The sequence below is a fragment of the Chenopodium album genome, chromosome 25 (genome assembly GCF_948465745.1).
Source record: "Chenopodium album chromosome 25, dcCheAlbu1.1, whole genome shotgun sequence".
Taxonomy (NCBI): Eukaryota; Viridiplantae; Streptophyta; class Magnoliopsida; order Caryophyllales; family Amaranthaceae; genus Chenopodium; species Chenopodium album.
In genome coordinates this window covers 36,282,109-36,300,815 of record NC_137858.1, presented here as the reverse complement: position 1 = coordinate 36,300,815, position 18,707 = coordinate 36,282,109, and the positions used below count along the sequence as shown (strand labels likewise).

The window sequence follows — 18,707 nt, the reverse complement described above, 5'->3', positions numbered from 1 at the left end:
CGATATATATCTATTAATTAAGTACGTGGACCTTACTATTAAATTATTATAAGACGTACAAATTTTAGTCAATTTTCTTATAGATTACTCTATTAATGGCATACATGTTTTTGACACAAATGACAAACATGTTACATTGCAATATACGTATAATAATAACAATAATAAGGTTGCATGTATTGTTGCACTTGCGCATGAACATACAACTAAAAGTATTTCAAGTCGTGTTGACAAGTACTTTTTAAAATGAAATATAAAAATTAATTTATTTAAGATTTAATATTGCTATTCTATTATTTGTATGAAGAATATTATAATGTAATTGCTATTTGAAGCATATCTAAACTAGTTCATCTGATTTTGGTATTGTTATCTGGATAATCAATTTTTCCCAGCAATTTAGTTATTAGCATGCATGCCGATTTAAATAAAGTTAACAAATATCAATGCAGTATTTGGTGTGCTTTTCACCAGAAATAAGATGTTTATCTACGAAAAATTATATAAATATTGTTTGATCCAGTACTTTTTTTTTTTTTCTTTTTTTTTTTTTTGTTTTTGGTAGAATTGATCAAGTTTCTTAAAAGAATGGTTTGGTGAAATTTGATATGATGATGTATGTATGTCTTAATTGAGTCTCTATCCATACACTAATCTAAAGGAAAATATAAAGTATATCAAGGCTTGTTCACATTTATTGAACTGAGCTGATGAACTGAACTAAACTAAACTGATTAGAGTTGAATTGAACTGAATAGGGCTGAAGGAGTAGTTTATGAGATAAGGAAATTAGAAGTTAAACTGAACTGAACTAAAATTAAGCTGAAGTGGATAGACCCTAAGTGGGAGCTTAACTATTGAATTTGTCTCAATATAAAATTTTCAAATACCTCATTCTTATACATATAATTATTAAAATTATCTTATATTTTGTCATTTTTTAACAAAATGGTGGTCTCAAATATATTTTCCTTAACTCATTTTGGGTTAGTTGAGTCCACAAAATAAATATAATAATGTGTAATATTCTAATTAAATCATCATCATGTATGTGCTTACCCTAAAATATTTGTATGTTAATTTAATCACCTGTAATCAACAAAGATATTGCTACAATTTCTCTCAATATATTGTGCCAAGCCTAATGGAAAGTCTATCTGGTGAATGTGCAGTGATAATACACCAACCTATATCTTACCTTATATGGGGTAATTATTTTTAAGCCCTAGGATCTGTTCACAATTACTTAATTTCAGTTTAGTTCAGCTCCAATCAGTTCAGTTTAGTCCAACTCTCAATTTCTTTCTCTTATAAAATATTCATTTTAGCTCAATTCAGTTCAGTTCAGTTCAGCTCCAATCAGTTCAATTTAGTAAATGTGAACAAGCCCTTATTATTAGTTATTACTAACACAAATCCTTTTTGTAATTTTGAAATTTTTTTAATTTGAATTGAAACCCAAGTTATGAAAAGTTTAATAATTATTTTATGGGTAATGCTATATGTAGCCCTAAGGGCTGTATATAAGCATTAAATATACTCTTGGAAATTGTATAAAATTAGGAATTCATGACAAACACGCGTAAATCAGTGTAATTAGTGTTTATATTTTCATGATTTCCTAACTTTTTACGATTTTCTAGTGTAAATTTAATGCTTATATGTAGCCTTAAGGGCTGTGTATAGCATTTTCCTTATTTTATTATTATTTTTACATTTTTCATTGTCAATTAGAATTATTGACGGGTTTAAAAACAAGTTATTAGAGGCATGAGTGGAATATGCCCTGCCATTTAAGAACATTATTACATCTAAAGCAAAATAAAGAAGATTATTAAATGAGACATGTCGTTCAAAATTGACGATTAATTAGTTCCCCACTAATTTGTTTTATTTTTTTTCTTTTTCTTTTCTGGTGTTACCAATTTGATTAACTAAAGCTATGATTCATTTATGTCACAAGTCAAGGAAATCGAATCTATACCTAGTCTATACCTAGCCACAAATTCATACTAAGCCACATGTCACCAATCACTCATATGCCACATGCCACCTCCCTTAATCTTTCAATAGAGTAAAATAAATAATGTTTTAAGTCTTTATGCATTCCAAGACTTGCAAATTTAAGTAATAAGAAAATGAAGAGTTTCATTTCTACCATGATAAACTAAAGTTAAACTAATTACATAGACAATAAAATAAAATTTTCATCTCCTAAACTTAAAATATAACTTAAATCAATAAGTCATTTCATACCACGCAATATCTATGTATATATATACCTAACTAAAATCCAAAACAACATCGACACATATAACACAAATATATATGCAACACATTTCAACAAAAATAACCAGCCCGTGCATCGAACGGGCTAAAATACTAGTTCAAGTTAATTAGATGTCAATTTTTAAAGTTGAGGATTTGGAAGGCAATGCTTATCATTTTGTGAAAGATTGATTTTTTTTAAAAAAAAAAATTTATATGTAAATTTTTTTTTTTGACGGGTATATGTAAATTACAAATTAAGCAAGAAGTTGATATGCACTTCTGCCAGAAATTTCTTGCCAACTAAGCTAGATGTTACATTTACATTTATGAAAAGTCGTTAAAAAAACCGTTAGTACTACATGTACTTGGAAAACATAATACCAAGCAAGTACCACTTGCAAAATATCTATGGAATCAACTAGCACTTGAACAAAGAGTAAAAATTAAAAAATTACACTTTGTTTGGATGGAAGGAACCGAAAGGTAAAGAAGAAAAGAGGAAGGGAAGGAGACTAATGTTAGTGCTTTCGAGATGAGTTTACTAACTTTGTGAAACTCAACTACGTACTTAAAGTGAAATTGTCAAAAAATGAATGCATTAAAAACGTACTCTTGCATACACTCGATGTAAAATAATCTTATTACAGTATATCATTTTGTTCAAGGGTAACTTTAAAACCAAATTCGAAATATGTAATTTTTACAAAATCTTTAAATAAGACCGTCTTACCATTATAAAATCAACCTTATAAATGAAGTGAATTGGCCCGGATTAAGCTATGAGAGAGAAATTGAGATACAAAGCCTTCATTTAATAGAGTGGCTAGCTAGGAACTTTCTTTAAGTAGTGCCTCCTTCAATTCCTTTCCTTTCCATCCAATCGTATGTCTTAGGGTAGGTAGTAATAAACTGGTTTCATTACTAAAATGATTATGTTTTAAAATATTTAATATTTGTATACGTAACCAACATACTTCCATTTCAAGAAGGTATAACAAAATTGGAGTTTTGCTTTTGTTTTTCAATCTAGTCTTCTTCAATCATCAATCTTTAATTATATATTTTAATAGTTCTGATCTAATCTCTAGTCCAAATTAAATCACTTCAGTCGAGGGAACAATTGTGTTACCAATTAGAATACATAAATTTTAAGATTGAATTGCAAGTCGCTTTTAAAATGTTTGCTGAACCGAAATTATTTTTACTGAACAAATGATTTTTAAGAAGTGTCTCTATAATTTTTTCCTCTTTCACAAGATGATTTTTTTGTAGAAGTGTCTTCATAATATTTTCCTCTTCAATTTCAATGAGCATTTTTTCGATTATATATTATTGTAAGAAATTATGAAAATTATCATAAACCATTTCCTATTTTCATAAGATGATTTTTTTAGAAGTGTGTAGATTGACAAGGAAGGAAATATCAAAGGTATACATAGAAAGAAATCAACCTTTTGAAGATTTATAGGTATCTTTCCTTTTAATAATGTCAAAAAAAAAATGTCACTTTCCATATAAAATAGATATTTTTTAAACTAAAATCCTTTCTTCCCTTTCCTTCTTTTTGAAACTTATGTGAGTTGAATCTTTAATTATATATAGGTTCTATTCACTTCACCTTAAGAAAAAATATTCAGTAAAAATAATTTTAATTCAGTAAAAATAAACTCTTGACTAATAAATTTTTTTTTGGCTTTCACTAAGATTATATTGGACCTTACACTTTTGAAAACATAAAGTTTGTGGAAATAATTGGATTGAGAATTGAGATGGAAGAAAAGAAAATTATATTTAAATTTTTGGATGTATATATGATAAAAAAAAAAATGATTAATTAACACCTTATAAAATTTCCACTAATTTAATTACTAACTTGAAAAGTTGTTAATATAATAAGTGAAGTTAAAGGTTTTTAGTTATGGAACAATAAGCTCTACAATAGTAACACTACTAATAGTAGCTTAACTCATAATTATTATAAGTTTTTTCAAATAAGTATAAATTATAATTTCAATAAAGAGAAAATTGGATAAAAAAAATGTGATATTACCTACCAATCCTTACCTCAATATTAATTAGATTTTTTTTTTTAAAAAAAAGAAGAAATATTAATAACATTTTCATAAATCGCTTTCTAATAATTAACCCGCACGTGGTGAATTTTAAGTTATTAATGCGAGTTTGCTTAAATGGATAATTGATTCACCCTAGATAACTGTACGGTTGTTAGTGTTTTGTCGGTTATTTAACTAGCCGAATTCAATAAACACAACTATTTATGAGTTATAATTATTGTAATATTTTCAAATAAGTATAAATTAAAATTTCATTTAAGAGAAAATTGGATTTAAAAAAAGTGATATCACCTACCAATCCCTAGCTCAATATTTATAAGATTTTTATAAATCCGCTTTCTAATAATTTAACCTGCACGTGGTGGAGAAGTTATACATTATTAATGCGAGTTAGCTTAAATGGATAATTGATTCACCCTAGATTTTTGTATCATCCTTAGTGTTTTGTCGGTTATTTAACTAGCGGATTCAAATAAATACAACTATTTATAATTGTATTTGATGTCACTACAAGTGTCGTGTGACTATAAATCACGAACTCTATCACTCATATGAACTTTTTTTTTTTTTTTTTTTTTTTTTTTTTTTTTTTTATAGAGAATTCCCAAATATATCACTCTAATAGTCACTCCGATAGTCCAATCTAATAGTAGAAACAATACTAATCTAATGCGTAGATGATCAAATAAGAAATCTCAAGAAGTAAACATTACCTACTTTAATTTGACAATGACATAATATAAGCTTCAATGATCAATCATCATCAGTCATAAAAACTGCAATATTGGCTAAACAAATCAATCATCTTGTTCCTCAATTTGTTATATTTTCTCTCTCTTCATCTACATTTTTTTCAACAACTAAAAAGATTTCCCAGTAAAATAATTACGAAAAATTTAAATAAATAATTGCTTAATTTAACTTTTTAGTTTTTTTGAAGAATTGCTTAATTTAAAACTTGGATATTACAAGCTCCCACGATTACGTCTTCTAAATAGACGACTAGTTAAACTCTTGCTCTAAATTTCATCTATTTAATCCTTCTAAATTCTCCATTTTTCTTCCTATTTTTTCTTCAATTTTTCTGGGTTATTATTCATTTATTGAATTTTATTGTTAATTGATCCAATTGTTGGGCAAATTTATCTGGGCTCACCCCAGTTCATGTAACTGGGGGAGCTAGCATCTCAATTAACCAAGGTATGTATGCAATTAATTTTTTTGTTATTTAATCAATCAATCACATGAATTAACCTCTTATTTTTTCAATTTAATCAATGTGAACATGTTTAATTAAAATCAAACAATAATTGCATTTTGATTTGTTACCATTTCTGGGTTGATTTTGGTTTGTATTATTGCTAACATTTTTAATGGAGATGATTTCATAACGGTTGTATCTTTCTCTCTCCTACTTGGGTGGTTCATGTGTGTATAGTTGTATAAATAATCACCCTCATTATACTGCATTTCCCACAAAAAATTTAATTATTTTCTGGGTTATCAAATAGGTAAACCTCTCAAATTAACCTTTTTTCAGTAGAGTTTGAATCTTAGTTTTGCTGCTATATTTTTGCACTAAAAAAAGGCTGAATCTTTTCATCAAAAAAATTCAGAATCTGTTGATGTTGATGGTCAATTCCCAATTTCCCCCTTTTTTTCCATTAAAATTATTTGAAAAGTTTTTTGAATTTATTCTGTTGAAATGTATATTTATTTTTGTAAATAAATGATTTAAATTGTTAACTTTTAGGTTGATTGTCAATCCCCATTTTTTTTTCCTAAAATAATTATTTGAAAGTTTTTAAAAATTAATTCTGTTGAAATGTATAATTATCTAGGCAGTTCTGTATACACTATGCAGAGTTTATTTTATTATTTTCAAAACTGGATTTGATTGTCAATTCCCGTTAAAAATTTCATGAAAGTTTTTTTTTTTTTTAGAGAGAAAAGTACTGGTTGAACTTCATTTTACTGGTTCTGTAGATTGAGAAATGTTATTTTTATGTAGCTGTATTTTTACTTTGTTTTATTTATGCTGTTTGTGATTTCCCTTTTTTTTTTTTCCATTAAAAATATTTGATTTTTTAGTTCAAAATTTATTATATTGAGATGTATAATTATCTGGGTGGTTCTGTAAATAGAGAAAATTTTATCAAATTTTAATTGTTGTTTTATATTTTATGTTGATGGTCAATTTACTTTCTAATTTATTATGTTGAATTGTATATATATGAGCAATTTCAAAAAAAAAAAAAAAAAAAAAAAAAAAAGGTAAATTTTATTGTTATTGTTTATTTTAAATCTGTTTCTCTTTTAGTTTTGGGGGAATTGAGTGTGATTGATAAAATTAGAAAGATCTCTGTTATTTTTTAATTTATTTGTTTTGAGATTAATGGTTAACCATGTTTGATAGGTTGACATCAAATTGACAGAATTGTGAGCTCTTACAAAATGAAGGGTGCTGTACTTGTTGCTCTGGCTGCTACCATTGGTAATTTCCTACAGGGGTGGGATAACGCGATGATTGCTGGTAACATAGCTTGCCCTTTTGCTGTAGTCTGCAGTTAAAGTTCTTTTATTTTATTTTTTATTTTATTTTTTATTATTATTTTTATTGTCTACATTATAAAGTATGTTTTAGTTGAAGTTGGTTGAATTATCTGTTCATTATTAGTTTTCTTAAGCATTGTTATTTATTTGGTTTTCAAAAAAACATTGTTATTTATTTTATTTTATCTATGACCATCTATCTAGTCTTTTGAATTTTGTGAAACATGATTTTCTTACGTGATATTAATATAGGGGCTATTCTTTACATCAAGAAAGAACTTGAACTATCTACGTCTATGGAAGGACTTGTCGTGGCAATGTCTCTCATTGGAGCCACTGTTATAACAACATGCTCAGGGGCCATATCAGATAGTATTGGTCGGCGTCCTTTGCTCATACTGTCTGCATTATTTTACTTTGTGGGAAGTTTGGTGATGTTGTGGTCACCTAATGTCTATATTTTGCTTTTAGCAAGGTTGTTGGATGGTTTTGGAATAGGGTTGGCTGTGACCCAAGTTCCTGTCTATATTTCTGAGACTGCACCGCCAGAGATTAGAGGATCTTTAAACACACTTCCTCAGTTTACTGGCTCTGGTGGAATGTTCTTATCATATTGCTTAATCTTTGGGATGTCACTCATGGCATCGCCTAGCTGGAGAATAATGCTTAGTTTTCTTGGGATCCCTTCGATTTTTTATCTTCTGTTTGCGTTCTTCTACTTGCCTGAATCTCCAAGGTGGCTTGTCAGCAAAGGAAGGATGTCTGAAGCGAAGAAGGTTCTAATGAGATTACGTGGCAAAAAAGATGTCTCAGGTGAATCTCTTACTTAATTTTTCGTTTATATGTTGTATATATTTTAACATAGTTTTGTCCTTGTTTTTAGATTCAAGTAGTGTCTAAAGAATCTAGTTATACCATTCAAGACGACCTGTGTGATATTTATTTTCAAATGTGAGGCTTTATATGAATCCAACAGTCAGTATGCATACTAAGTGCTGATTATGTGGTATTGATGTATTATGCTTTCGTAAAGTCTTAGCTCAAAGTTCGAATATGATTTTGGAAATGAATCTGTTACTTGATGTTTGCTTAGTATTTAATGTGAAGGCATAAATTGATAAATGCGCGTTTCTTGTAGATTCAAATAATATTTCATTTCATCCACAGGGATTTACCATGAATTGACTCTTACTTTGTAACCTAGTGTGGTTTCATCTTGGTGTGCATGAATTTGCTTAGTTCCTGGTCTTTTGAGTACTATTTTTTGTGTATTGTGTATCTAGATATTTGCTATGTTTCTGGTTAGGTTTATAATTTTCCTTTGAAGAAATGGCAGCTAAATTAGTGTTTGATAGCATCTATGTTCACCAACTATCATATTTTGAAAAGAAAATCGATGGCAATGCATGTTACTACATCATACTTTAAGTTTTCACCTTAGTTTTTATGTAATTTGTCATTGACTTTTGATAGAGAAAATGGAATAGCTTTATATTATTTTCTGAAGTTGCTACACGCCTCTCTCAGGGGATGTTCCACCTAACAACAAGATGAGCTATATTATTCCCCTCCCTCATCACATAGACTCTGATATTTATATTATAGTTTTAGGTTCGACATGCAGGATTCCCCTAGCGAGTAATAGTATATTTATTTTTTAAGAGTAGAGTTGTTGGCGATGCAGAACAAGTGATGGTAGTCCTAGATGAATAGTTGACCTTCTGGTTGTTTGTTAGCAATATCATCCTTGCAGCCTGTCTTGAGTGTTATTTTTTATACACTGAGTTGCTCTCCTGCTGTATTTATTATACTATATCTTTTGCAATTGTTCTAATATGCCATCTTTTACATTTATGTACACATGGTAGACTAAACTTTAAAATGTCATGCCCCTTGATTAATATTGTTAAGAACTACCCACTGAATATGTCATTTTGTCAACAAGTACTCGCTTAAAATTTGTATCAAAAACACTACCCTTAAATTTTAAAAGTTTGAGTAGTACTACTCATTTGTGAATTGCGGCAAGAATCTCCGACGAATGGCGCTCATTTTAAAATTTTTTTAACTCTTAAAATTGGTTCTAACCATAATATATAGCTTCCCATCCTCTTTCTCATCTTCTCTTCACAAAAACACATCTCAAAATCCAAAGTTTTTAGATTTTGACAAGTTAAAGAAGAAGAAAGTTAGTGGGTTTTTGTGAAGAGAAGATAAAAAGGAGGTGATATAGTTATATATATGAGGGTTAGAACCTATTCTAGGAGTAAAAAATAAAAATTGAGCTCACTCACTCACCGGATATTCTTGCTTGAATTCACAAATAAATAGTGCTACTCAAAGTTTAAATTTAAGGGTAGTTTTATTTGATAAAAATTTTAAGCAGGTACTTGTTGACCAAATGACATATTTAGTGGGTAGTTCTTGATGATACTTCCCCTTGATTATACAATTGGGTTGATATCCCACCAAGATGGTAACTGTTTATTCTCATAGTGTCTGTTATTTCCTTAGACATGCACTCGTTCAGTTAGCTCTTAGATTTCCAATATTATCCTGCTTTAATTTTCTAGCCTAACATGCTTAAGGTTTCTGATAGTAGTTGAAAGAAACAGAACACAGCAAGAATCTGGCATGTAGTAAATGGACTTATCCAAGGACTTTAAACAATTTAATTGATAAGATTGAGTTTTATGGGAGGATTTACTTACAATTTAGGTTTCCATTCATCAAAATCACCTGTTCTAATGATGCTTCTTTGACCGTCTATCCAAGTCACTTGTATTTAATATGCTGGTTCCTCCAAGGTTTTTAGTGTTGATCTCCTGAGTAATTCATGTCTTGGAGTTTTGAGAGCATTTGAGTCTGTTAACACTAGATAGGAATTGTTTGTACATAACATATCTAGCATTAATACTTTCCAAAGAGGGTATGTGTTCACTATTTCTACTGTTATAATTAGAGTTTACTTTTCTAGGATTATATTTTTTCCAATTTTCGTCACATATATCTTATTATGTCATGCTTTCAGTTGGAGTCACTTTGGAGGCATTGTCTTTGGTAAAAGTCTAAATGATGGATATGATCGTCTTTAAAATGCTTCTCAACAATAGCTTTCTTTACCCAAAATTACAGTGACCTGATAAGTTGTGTTGATTTGCTCTGGATGCAGGTGTAGTACATGGAATTTTTTTATTTATTATGTCCATTTCCAATGGAGTCAATTATTTGCTCTTCTTTGGTTTTGTATAACGATGGACTAATCAACATTGCTCATTAAAATGCCTGAAAATATTTTTCATTGTAGGGTAGCAGAAAGTTGTTAACCTTTCGATAAAGAAATGGGTTTCTGTTATCGTAATGATAATGAAGAAAGCTGTTAAGAGGCATCAGGGTAACCTTGATGCCGATAGCTTAAATGCATGACTTAATTAAGCAGCTGTTGCTGGTGACACTGTTTTTAATGCAATCGGTCTTTTTCACAGGTGAATTGGCTTTGCTCGTTGAAGGCCTTGGTGTTGGGAATGAAACTTCTGTAGAAGAGTACACTTTAGAACCATCAGAGGAGACAGATATAGCTACCGAGAAAGACAAGAAAAAGTTATATGGAGCAACAGAAGGCCTTTCTTGGATTGCAAAACCTGCCACTGGACAGAGTACTCTTGGCCTTAGGTCCCGTCATGGAAGCATGGTGAACCAAAGTTTTGTTGACCCTCTTGTGACTCTCTTTGGAAGTGTCCATGAAAAGTTCCCTGAACAAGGAAGTATGAAAAGTATCCATAATTTTGGCAGCGTGGTTAGCACTGCAGATGTTGATGCTCACAGAGATCAGTGGGACGAAGAAAACCAAGATGGGGAAGATGATTACGAACCAACAGCTGAGCCAGCAGAAGGGGAGGATTTTGATGATGATGATTTGCATGCTCCATTGATTACACAACAAACAAGCATTTATAAGGAGGATGACGGTATTCCTCCAGTCTCTCATGGTACTGTTATTGACTTGGTTGGAAACATCTGGCAAGGTGCAGGGGAAGATGTATCATCTACAGATATTGGAGGGGGTTGGCAGTTGGCATGGACATTAGAGGGTAGAGAAGGCGAAGACGGACAGAAAGAGAAAGAGTTTAAAAGGGTTTATCTGCATCAGGATGGAGGGATTGCTTCTATGCGTGGGTCTCTTCTTTCACTTCCTGGTGGTATTTTCGAGGGAGAGGAAGACTGTGTCCAGGCATCAGGGCTTGTAAATAATCCTGCACTGAATTCCAAGGAGCTTTTGGATCAATTTCCTGTAGGTCCTGCAATGGTCCATCCAACTGAAATTTCTTCTCAAGGACCTAGCTGGAAGGCTCTACTTGAACCAGGAGTCAAGAGGGCATTAGTTGTTGGAATTGGTATTCAAATGCTTCAGCAGGTAAGATATCTTATACTCTCCTATCTGACTATGAACATCACTGTTTCTATATTGGCTTGCTTGAAAAGGTTTTCACATTTGGTCCCTTAATATAGTGTCACTTGTCAGTGGTTACTGGTTAGTGCCATACCCCTCAAGTCCTCAACCATTAAAATAGGTAACAATACGGACATTACCCCAAGACTGCTAGAGGAATCCGACAGAACGGGGTTAGGGGGTTCAAAAATGTATGCTGCCTTACCCCTCTGATACAGATAAATTGGCTCCATTGAACTTATATTCATTAATCAACGATCTTTTTATTCACATTTTCAAAAAAGTACGTGATGGATTCTCCCGCCTTAGCAGGATATTTCAGATTACCCCTATGATCATAAAGAAGCTGTTTCTGATGACCTGATATAACAAGAAACAATATTTTGCGACTTCACAGTAAATAAAAACCATGAACAATTTGATGAGCTTTTATATTGTATCCTATTATAATCATAATGTGAAATAGTGTTATATATTTTGTGGGAAAAATAAACTAAATATGTTCAGGTTGCAAATCTTCAAAATAATTAGTAGTAATTGTGGTGAATATTACTCAGGGTAGATCAAAAGAGTATTTATTATAAAAATAATTTTCAACAGTGTCCGTCAGATTGGGAAATAATTGTAACTATTGGCTTTGTTGATCTTGGATTTTGTATACATATAAGAAGCAACTCTAGAGAATTATAGACAATTATATCTCTTAGCATTGCTTTCATCGACAATTCTGGAAAGAGTTTTATGGAGACAATGCACTAATTATGCTGTTGATAGCAGATGGTTTGTTTCCACTGTATGTGAATAACTACATAAAAAGCTACATTTGATAAAAATTAAAAACTTATTTTATTTGTTGGTCTTTTTCTGCAACTCAAATGGAGCATTCTCTTTTGTGCTGTTAGCCACTCCAGATCCTGTCTACTTTGAATAATCATGCATTCATACAGAATTTTCTAACTGTTCTTCGACTGTGCAGTTTGCTGGTATAAATGGTGTACTATATTACACCCCACAAATTCTCGAGGAGGCAGGAGTGGGAGTTCTTCTATCTGATCTAGGGATCAGCTCTACATCTGCCTCATTCCTTATCAGTGCACTGACGACCTTCTTGATGCTTCCTTGCATCGCCGTTGCTATGAGGCTTATGGATATCTCTGGTAGAAGGTATGCAACTTTTTGTCACCTAATCATACATCCTGTGACTAACTTCAGTTATCTATCCTATTACTATTATACTACCTCCTTCCCAGATTTATGTTTAGTATTAACCTAAAACGGATATCCCAGATCAAAGATAATGATTTACTTTATCCATGATTTGCCCTAGATTCCCCCCCCCCCCCTCTCTTGGGCCCAAAATTGCCCTACCCACAAGGGAGTACTAATTTGGCACTTGATTTTCACTTAGGATGCTTTTTATATACTGATCAATGATAAGTAACATAAATCAGTTCAGGCTTTATGTGCCTTTGTATATATTAATCTAGATAGCATTAGTATATCCTCCCATTTTGCCTATCTTGACTGTAAATTTGTAATGTCTTGTTTTTTTTTTCAGGTCACTGCTGCTTGCTACAATTCCCGTGTTGATAGCATCATTGGTAATCCTAGTAATTAGCTGTTTTGTTAGCATGGGCAACGTGATTCATGCTGTTATCTCAACCATTTGCGTCATTGTATACTTCTGCACATTCGTCATGGGTTATGGACCCATACCGAACATATTATGTTCTGAGATCTTCCCAACTCGTGTACGTGGTGTTTGTATTGCAATCTGTGCCTTAGTTTTCTGGATATGTGATATTATTGTCACCTACAGCTTGCCCGTGATGCTTACTTCTATCGGCTTGGGCGGCATCTTCGCTTTGTATGCTGTCGTTTGTGCCATCTCTTTGGTGTTTGTCTACCTGAAAGTCCCAGAAACAAAGGGTATGCCTCTAGAAGTTATCACAGAGTTCTTTACAGTTGCATCTCAATTGAAAGCTGCTGACTGAGTAGAAAGAACTGATCATAAGTGAGCAAACAATTGACCAGAGAAGTCATTTTCTTGTAGAGATTAGTGATTGTCCTGATGGAACTAATTTTGATTCAAATACAGTTAATATAGAAAATGAAAGCTTTTCTGTTTATCAATTTTGTATTCTCCTTCAAAATTTTACATAATGATCATAATAATATCATCCTTTCCCATATATTTGCATCATATTGTAGCACCTTATATTGTATTTGTGGTAGTAATTGTGGTTGTATGAGGTATTAGGGAACGACAATCCTTCCGTATGGTCGTACTTATATTATTAACAATCAGATTTTATCACACTAAGGTTAAGTTATGATTTATGAACATGTAAATATTATGTAGCCACTGATAATTAAAGACATAACCCTGTTGGGTCAACCAGTAACCATGGGTCACGATCGTGCTTTGACATTCCTCAGAATTTTTTAGATTGTCTGAAATACTTAAACTGTAAAAAATCTAATATGTTAAGAACTTTAGAAGTTATAACTACTGTCATACTGTTTTTCTAAGGTGAAGCAGACTATCCAAGGTTCAGGGTTTTTTTCACAATTCACCAATTGCTAGAATACTGAGCACTTCAAGTTGATAGCTTGAAACAAGGGATGGTATAAAAAAAACCCTGTTTGGAATGAATGGTCAAAACTCAACATGATGACGGTGTGGCCAAAGGCAGCAATCTTGTGAGCAGATTTAGAGGTAATCAAGTTCAGTTGTCATGTTGATGTTAAGTTGGGGTTCATTCATCCCTCTTTGCTGCTGGATGTCTTGCAGTCCTGCATCCATTGCCTTACACGGCTTACAGTGGTGAAGTATATCAAGTGTGATCGCGACAACTGTAGACATTGCTACTTCAAGGAGGGAGATTGGGGGAAGATTTAAGAGTATTGATTTTGAATGATGGTCACTAAAATAATTACAAAATTTAAATAAATAATTGGTCAATTTAAACTTGGATATTACAAGTTCCCACGATTACATCTTCTAAGCGGACGACTAGTTTGCTCTAATTTTCATCTATTTGATCCTTAACAAATTTTCTTCCAAATCATTCCACAAATTTTCTGGGTTTTGATTCTTTTTTTTTTACTCATTATCTTTATTATTAATTGAATCAATTGTTGGATAGGTTGATATCATAGTAGACAATAGTGAGCTCTTACAAAATGAAGGGTGCTGTACTTGTTGCACTGGCTGCTACCATTGGTAATTTCCTACAGGGGTGGGATAACGCGATGATTGCTGGTAACATAGCTTGTCCTTTTGCTGTAGTCTGCAGTTAAAGATTCATTCTTTAATGTCAACATTTTTAAAGCATGTTTTGGTTGAATTATCTGGTCACTATTACTAGTAGTTTTCTTAAGCATTGTTATTTATTTATTGTTTAATACTATCTAATCTTTTGAATTCTATGAAACATGATGATAACCTTACATGATTTTCATATAGGGGCTATTCTTTACATCAAGAAAGAATTTGAACTATCGACTTCCATGGAGGGACTTGTCGTGGCAATGTCTCTCATTGGAGCCACAGTTATCACAACTTGCTCGGGGGCCATATCAGATAGTATTGGTCGGCGTCCTTTGCTCATACTGTCTGCATTATTTTACTTTGTGGGAAGTTTGGTGATGTTGTGGTCACCTAATGTTTATATTTTGCTTTTAGCAAGGTTGTTGGATGGTTTTGGAATAGGGTTGGCCGTGACCCAAATTCCTGTCTATATTTCCGAGACTGCACCACCAGAGATTAGAGGATCTTTAAATACACTTCCTCAGCTTACCGGTTCTGGTGGAATGTTCTTATCGTATTGCTTAGTTTTTGGGATGTCACTCATGGCATCACCTAGCTGGAGAATAATGCTTAGTTTTCTTGGGATCCCTTCGGTTATTTATCTTCTGTTTGCATTCTACTACTTGCCTGAATCACCAAGGTGGCTTGTCAGCAAGGGAAGGTTTTCTGAAGCCAAGAAGGAATTAATGAGATTACATGGCACTTACGATGTCTCAGGTGAATCTCTTACTTAATTTTTTGCTTTATAGTATATGGCTTACTTTAGGTTTGTCCTTGTTTTTGGATTCAAGTAGTCTAATGAATCCTGCAGGTTACTTATTTGTCAAATGTGGGATGAATCCAACAGTCAGATATGTATAGTGTATACTACGTGCTGATTAAGTGGTATTGATGTATTATGCTTTCGCGAAGTCTTAGCTCAAAGTTTGAATATGATTTTGGAAATGAATCTGTAACCTGATGTTTACTTAGCATTAAATGTGAAGACTTAAGTAGATGAATGTGCATTACTTGTCGACTCAAATAATAGTTCAATTCATTCACAGTGATTTTAGCTTAAATAGACTCTTACTTTGTAACCTAGTGTGGTTTCAAATTTTGCATCTCGGTGTGTATGAATTTTCTTAGTTCTTGGTCTTTTTCTGTGTAATATTCGCTATCTTAATATAGAAGTTAAACTTTGAAATGCATTTAGCAATCGGGTTGATATCCGACCAGGATGGTCACTGTTTATTCTCATAGTGTTGTTACTTTCCTTGGATATGCACTAGTTTAGTTGGCTGATTTAATTTCTGGTAGTAGTTGATAGAAACAGAACACAGCAAGAACCTGGCATGTAACAAATGGACTTACACAAGAACATTTAACAATTTGATTGATAAGATTGAGTTTAATGGGAGGATTTACTTACAATTTAGGTTTCCAACCATCAAAATCACCTGTTCTAATTCAAGATAATACAAAATGTCCTTAGATTATTCTTTGATTTTTTATTTAAGTCACTCATTAAATATGCTGGTTTTAAATGTTGAGCTCCTGATAAATTCATGTCTTGGAGTTTCAAGAGTATTTAAATTTGCTGGTTTAAAATGATAGGAATTGTTTGTACATGACGTATCTAGCATTAATACTCTCCAGAGAGCGTATGTGTTCAGTCACTATTTCTACCGAGGCATTGGGATAACCTTGATGCCGATAGCTTAAATGTATGACTTGATTAAGCAGCTGTTGCTGGCGAATCTGCTTTTAATTCAATAGGTTGCTTTCACAGGTGAATTGGCTTTGCTAATTGAAGGCCTTCGTGTTGGGTATGAAACTACAATAGCAGATTACATGATAGAACCATCAGAAGAGTACAGTATTTGCTACCCTCAGCCTGCAGATTATAATTTTGAACCATCAGAAGAGTACAACATTCGATACCCTCAGCCTGCAGATTTCTTTATAGAACCATCAATAGAGTACAACATTCGCTACCCTCAGCCTGCAAATTACAATTTAGAACCATCAGAAGAGGATTTCGATGATGATTTGTATGCTCGATTGACTAAATCTATGCTTTGGTCTCCTCTTTCACATCATGGTGGTGTTTTCGAGGGAGGGAAAGACTGTGTTCAGGGGTCAGGGCTTGTAAATAATTCTAGCTGGAAGGCTCTACTTGAACCAGGAGTCAAGAGGGCATTTGTTGTTGGAATTGGTATTCAGATGTTTCAGCAGGTAAGAAGTCCTACACACTCCTACTACCTGACAATGAACATCACAGTTGATACAAGTCTACATTTGATTAAATTAAAGAAACTCAAATTGAGCATTAGCTTTTGTTCTATTAGTTACTTCAGATCCTGTCTACTTTGAATCATCATGCATTTATACATAAGTTTCTTACTGTTCTTTGATTGTGCAGTTTGCTGGTATAAACGGTGTTCTATATTACACCCCACAAATTCTCGAGGAGGCAGGAGTGGGAGTTCTTCTATCTGATGTAGGGATAAGTTCTACCTCTGCCTCATTCCTTATCTGTGCACTGATGACCTTCTTGACGCTTCCTTGCATTGCTATTGCTATGAGGCTTATTGATACCTCTGGTAGAAGGTATGAAACTTCTTGTCATCTAATTGTATATCCTGTGACTAACCTCATTTATCTATTCTATTACTTTTATGCTACCTCCGTCCCAGTTTAAAGTATTATATTTACCTAAAACGGATATCCCAGATCAAATATAACATTTTACTTTACGCATGATTTGTAAAATCTAGATAGCAGTAGATATTTGATCCCATATTTTCTATATTGACTGTAAATTCGTAATATCTGGGTTTTGTTTTTCAGGTCACTGCTGCTTGCTACAATTCCCGTGTTGATAACATCATTGGTCATCCTAGTAATTAGCTGCTATGTTAGCATGGGCAACATGATTCATGCTGTTATCTCAACCACTTGTGTCATTGTATACTTCTGCACATTCGTCATGGGTTATGGACCCATACCAAACATATTATGTTCTGAGATCTTCCCAATTGGAGTCCGTGGTGTTTGTGTCTCAATCTGTGCCTTAGTTTTCTGGATATGCAATATTATTGTCAACTACACCTTTCCCGTGATGCATACTACTATCGGCTTGGGGGGCATCTTCGCTTTGTATGCTGTCGTTTGTGCCATCTCTTTGGTGTTTGTCTACCTGAAGGTCCCAGAAACAAAGGGTATGCCTCTAGAAGTTATATCAGAGTTTTACAATTGTGTTTTAAATTAAAGCTGCTGATTGAGTAGAAAGAATTGATCATAAATGAGCAAACATTTGACCAGAGAAGTCATGTTCTTGTAGAGATTAGTGATTGTCGTGATGGAACTAATTTCGATTCATATACAGTTAAGTTTGATTCAATCAGTAACCAAAACATGGGTCACGATCCTGCGTCTTTGACCTTCCTCAGAGATTTTTAGTTTGTCTGAAATACTAAAGCATCTACGGAATAAAATGTTAGAAACTTTAGAAGTTAAAACTAGTCTACTGTCATACTGTTTTCTACGGTGAAGCAGATTTCCAAGGTTCATGGGTTTTTATTTACCATGCACTATGCACTCACCAATCGCTAGAATACTGAACACCTCAAGTCCTCAAGTTGATAAGGGAGGCTTCATGGCACATAAAAATCCGGTTTGGAGACATTGGTCGAAACTCAATATGATGGTGTGGCAAGGACAATCTTGTGAGCAGACCCAGAGTTAATCAAGTTCAGTTGTCATATTGATGTTAAGTTTGTTTGGGTTCGTTCATCCCTCTTAGCTGCTGGATATCCTGCATCCATTGACTTACAGTGGTGAAGGAGGTGATAGGTGCTAACAAAGAGAACCAGCCTAGAAGTCCTCACTATTATCTTGTTGCTCAACGTCAGGTTCTTACTCGTCAAATTAAGTTGAAGTATAAACTTCAACATGATTACAGGAAATCACGTGTGACAGTGACACTGTGGTCTGTGGACATTGTTACTTAGAGCACAGAAGACATAAATACCATTTCTCATTCTTAAAGGAGGGGGAATTG

At 32.8% G+C, this 18,707-nt stretch overlaps 2 protein-coding genes across 2 annotated transcripts; both read left to right on the top strand.

The window, feature by feature from the left end:
- The first annotated feature begins 5,173 nt into the window (after positions 1–5,173).
- Positions 5,174–13,559, top strand: LOC145613034 (monosaccharide-sensing protein 2-like). The gene is made up of 6 exons (XM_081668102.1): positions 5,174–5,546; positions 6,763–6,879; positions 7,152–7,712; positions 10,385–11,313; positions 12,326–12,513; positions 12,908–13,559. Exons 2-6 carry the CDS (start codon positions 6,801–6,803, stop codon positions 13,341–13,343), a joined length of 2,193 nt encoding a protein of 730 aa, XP_081524228.1. The 5' UTR covers positions 5,174–5,546; positions 6,763–6,800; the 3' UTR covers positions 13,344–13,559.
- A 976-nt stretch (positions 13,560–14,535) lies between these two features.
- On the top strand, positions 14,536–18,657 carry LOC145614073 (monosaccharide-sensing protein 2-like). The gene is made up of 6 exons (XM_081669074.1): positions 14,536–14,614; positions 14,819–15,379; positions 16,434–16,879; positions 17,067–17,254; positions 17,495–17,901; positions 18,482–18,657. The coding sequence occupies exons 1-6, from the start codon at positions 14,536–14,538 to the stop codon at positions 18,655–18,657; spliced, it is 1,857 nt and encodes a 618-aa protein (XP_081525200.1).
- The last annotated feature ends 50 nt before the right edge of the window (positions 18,658–18,707 follow it).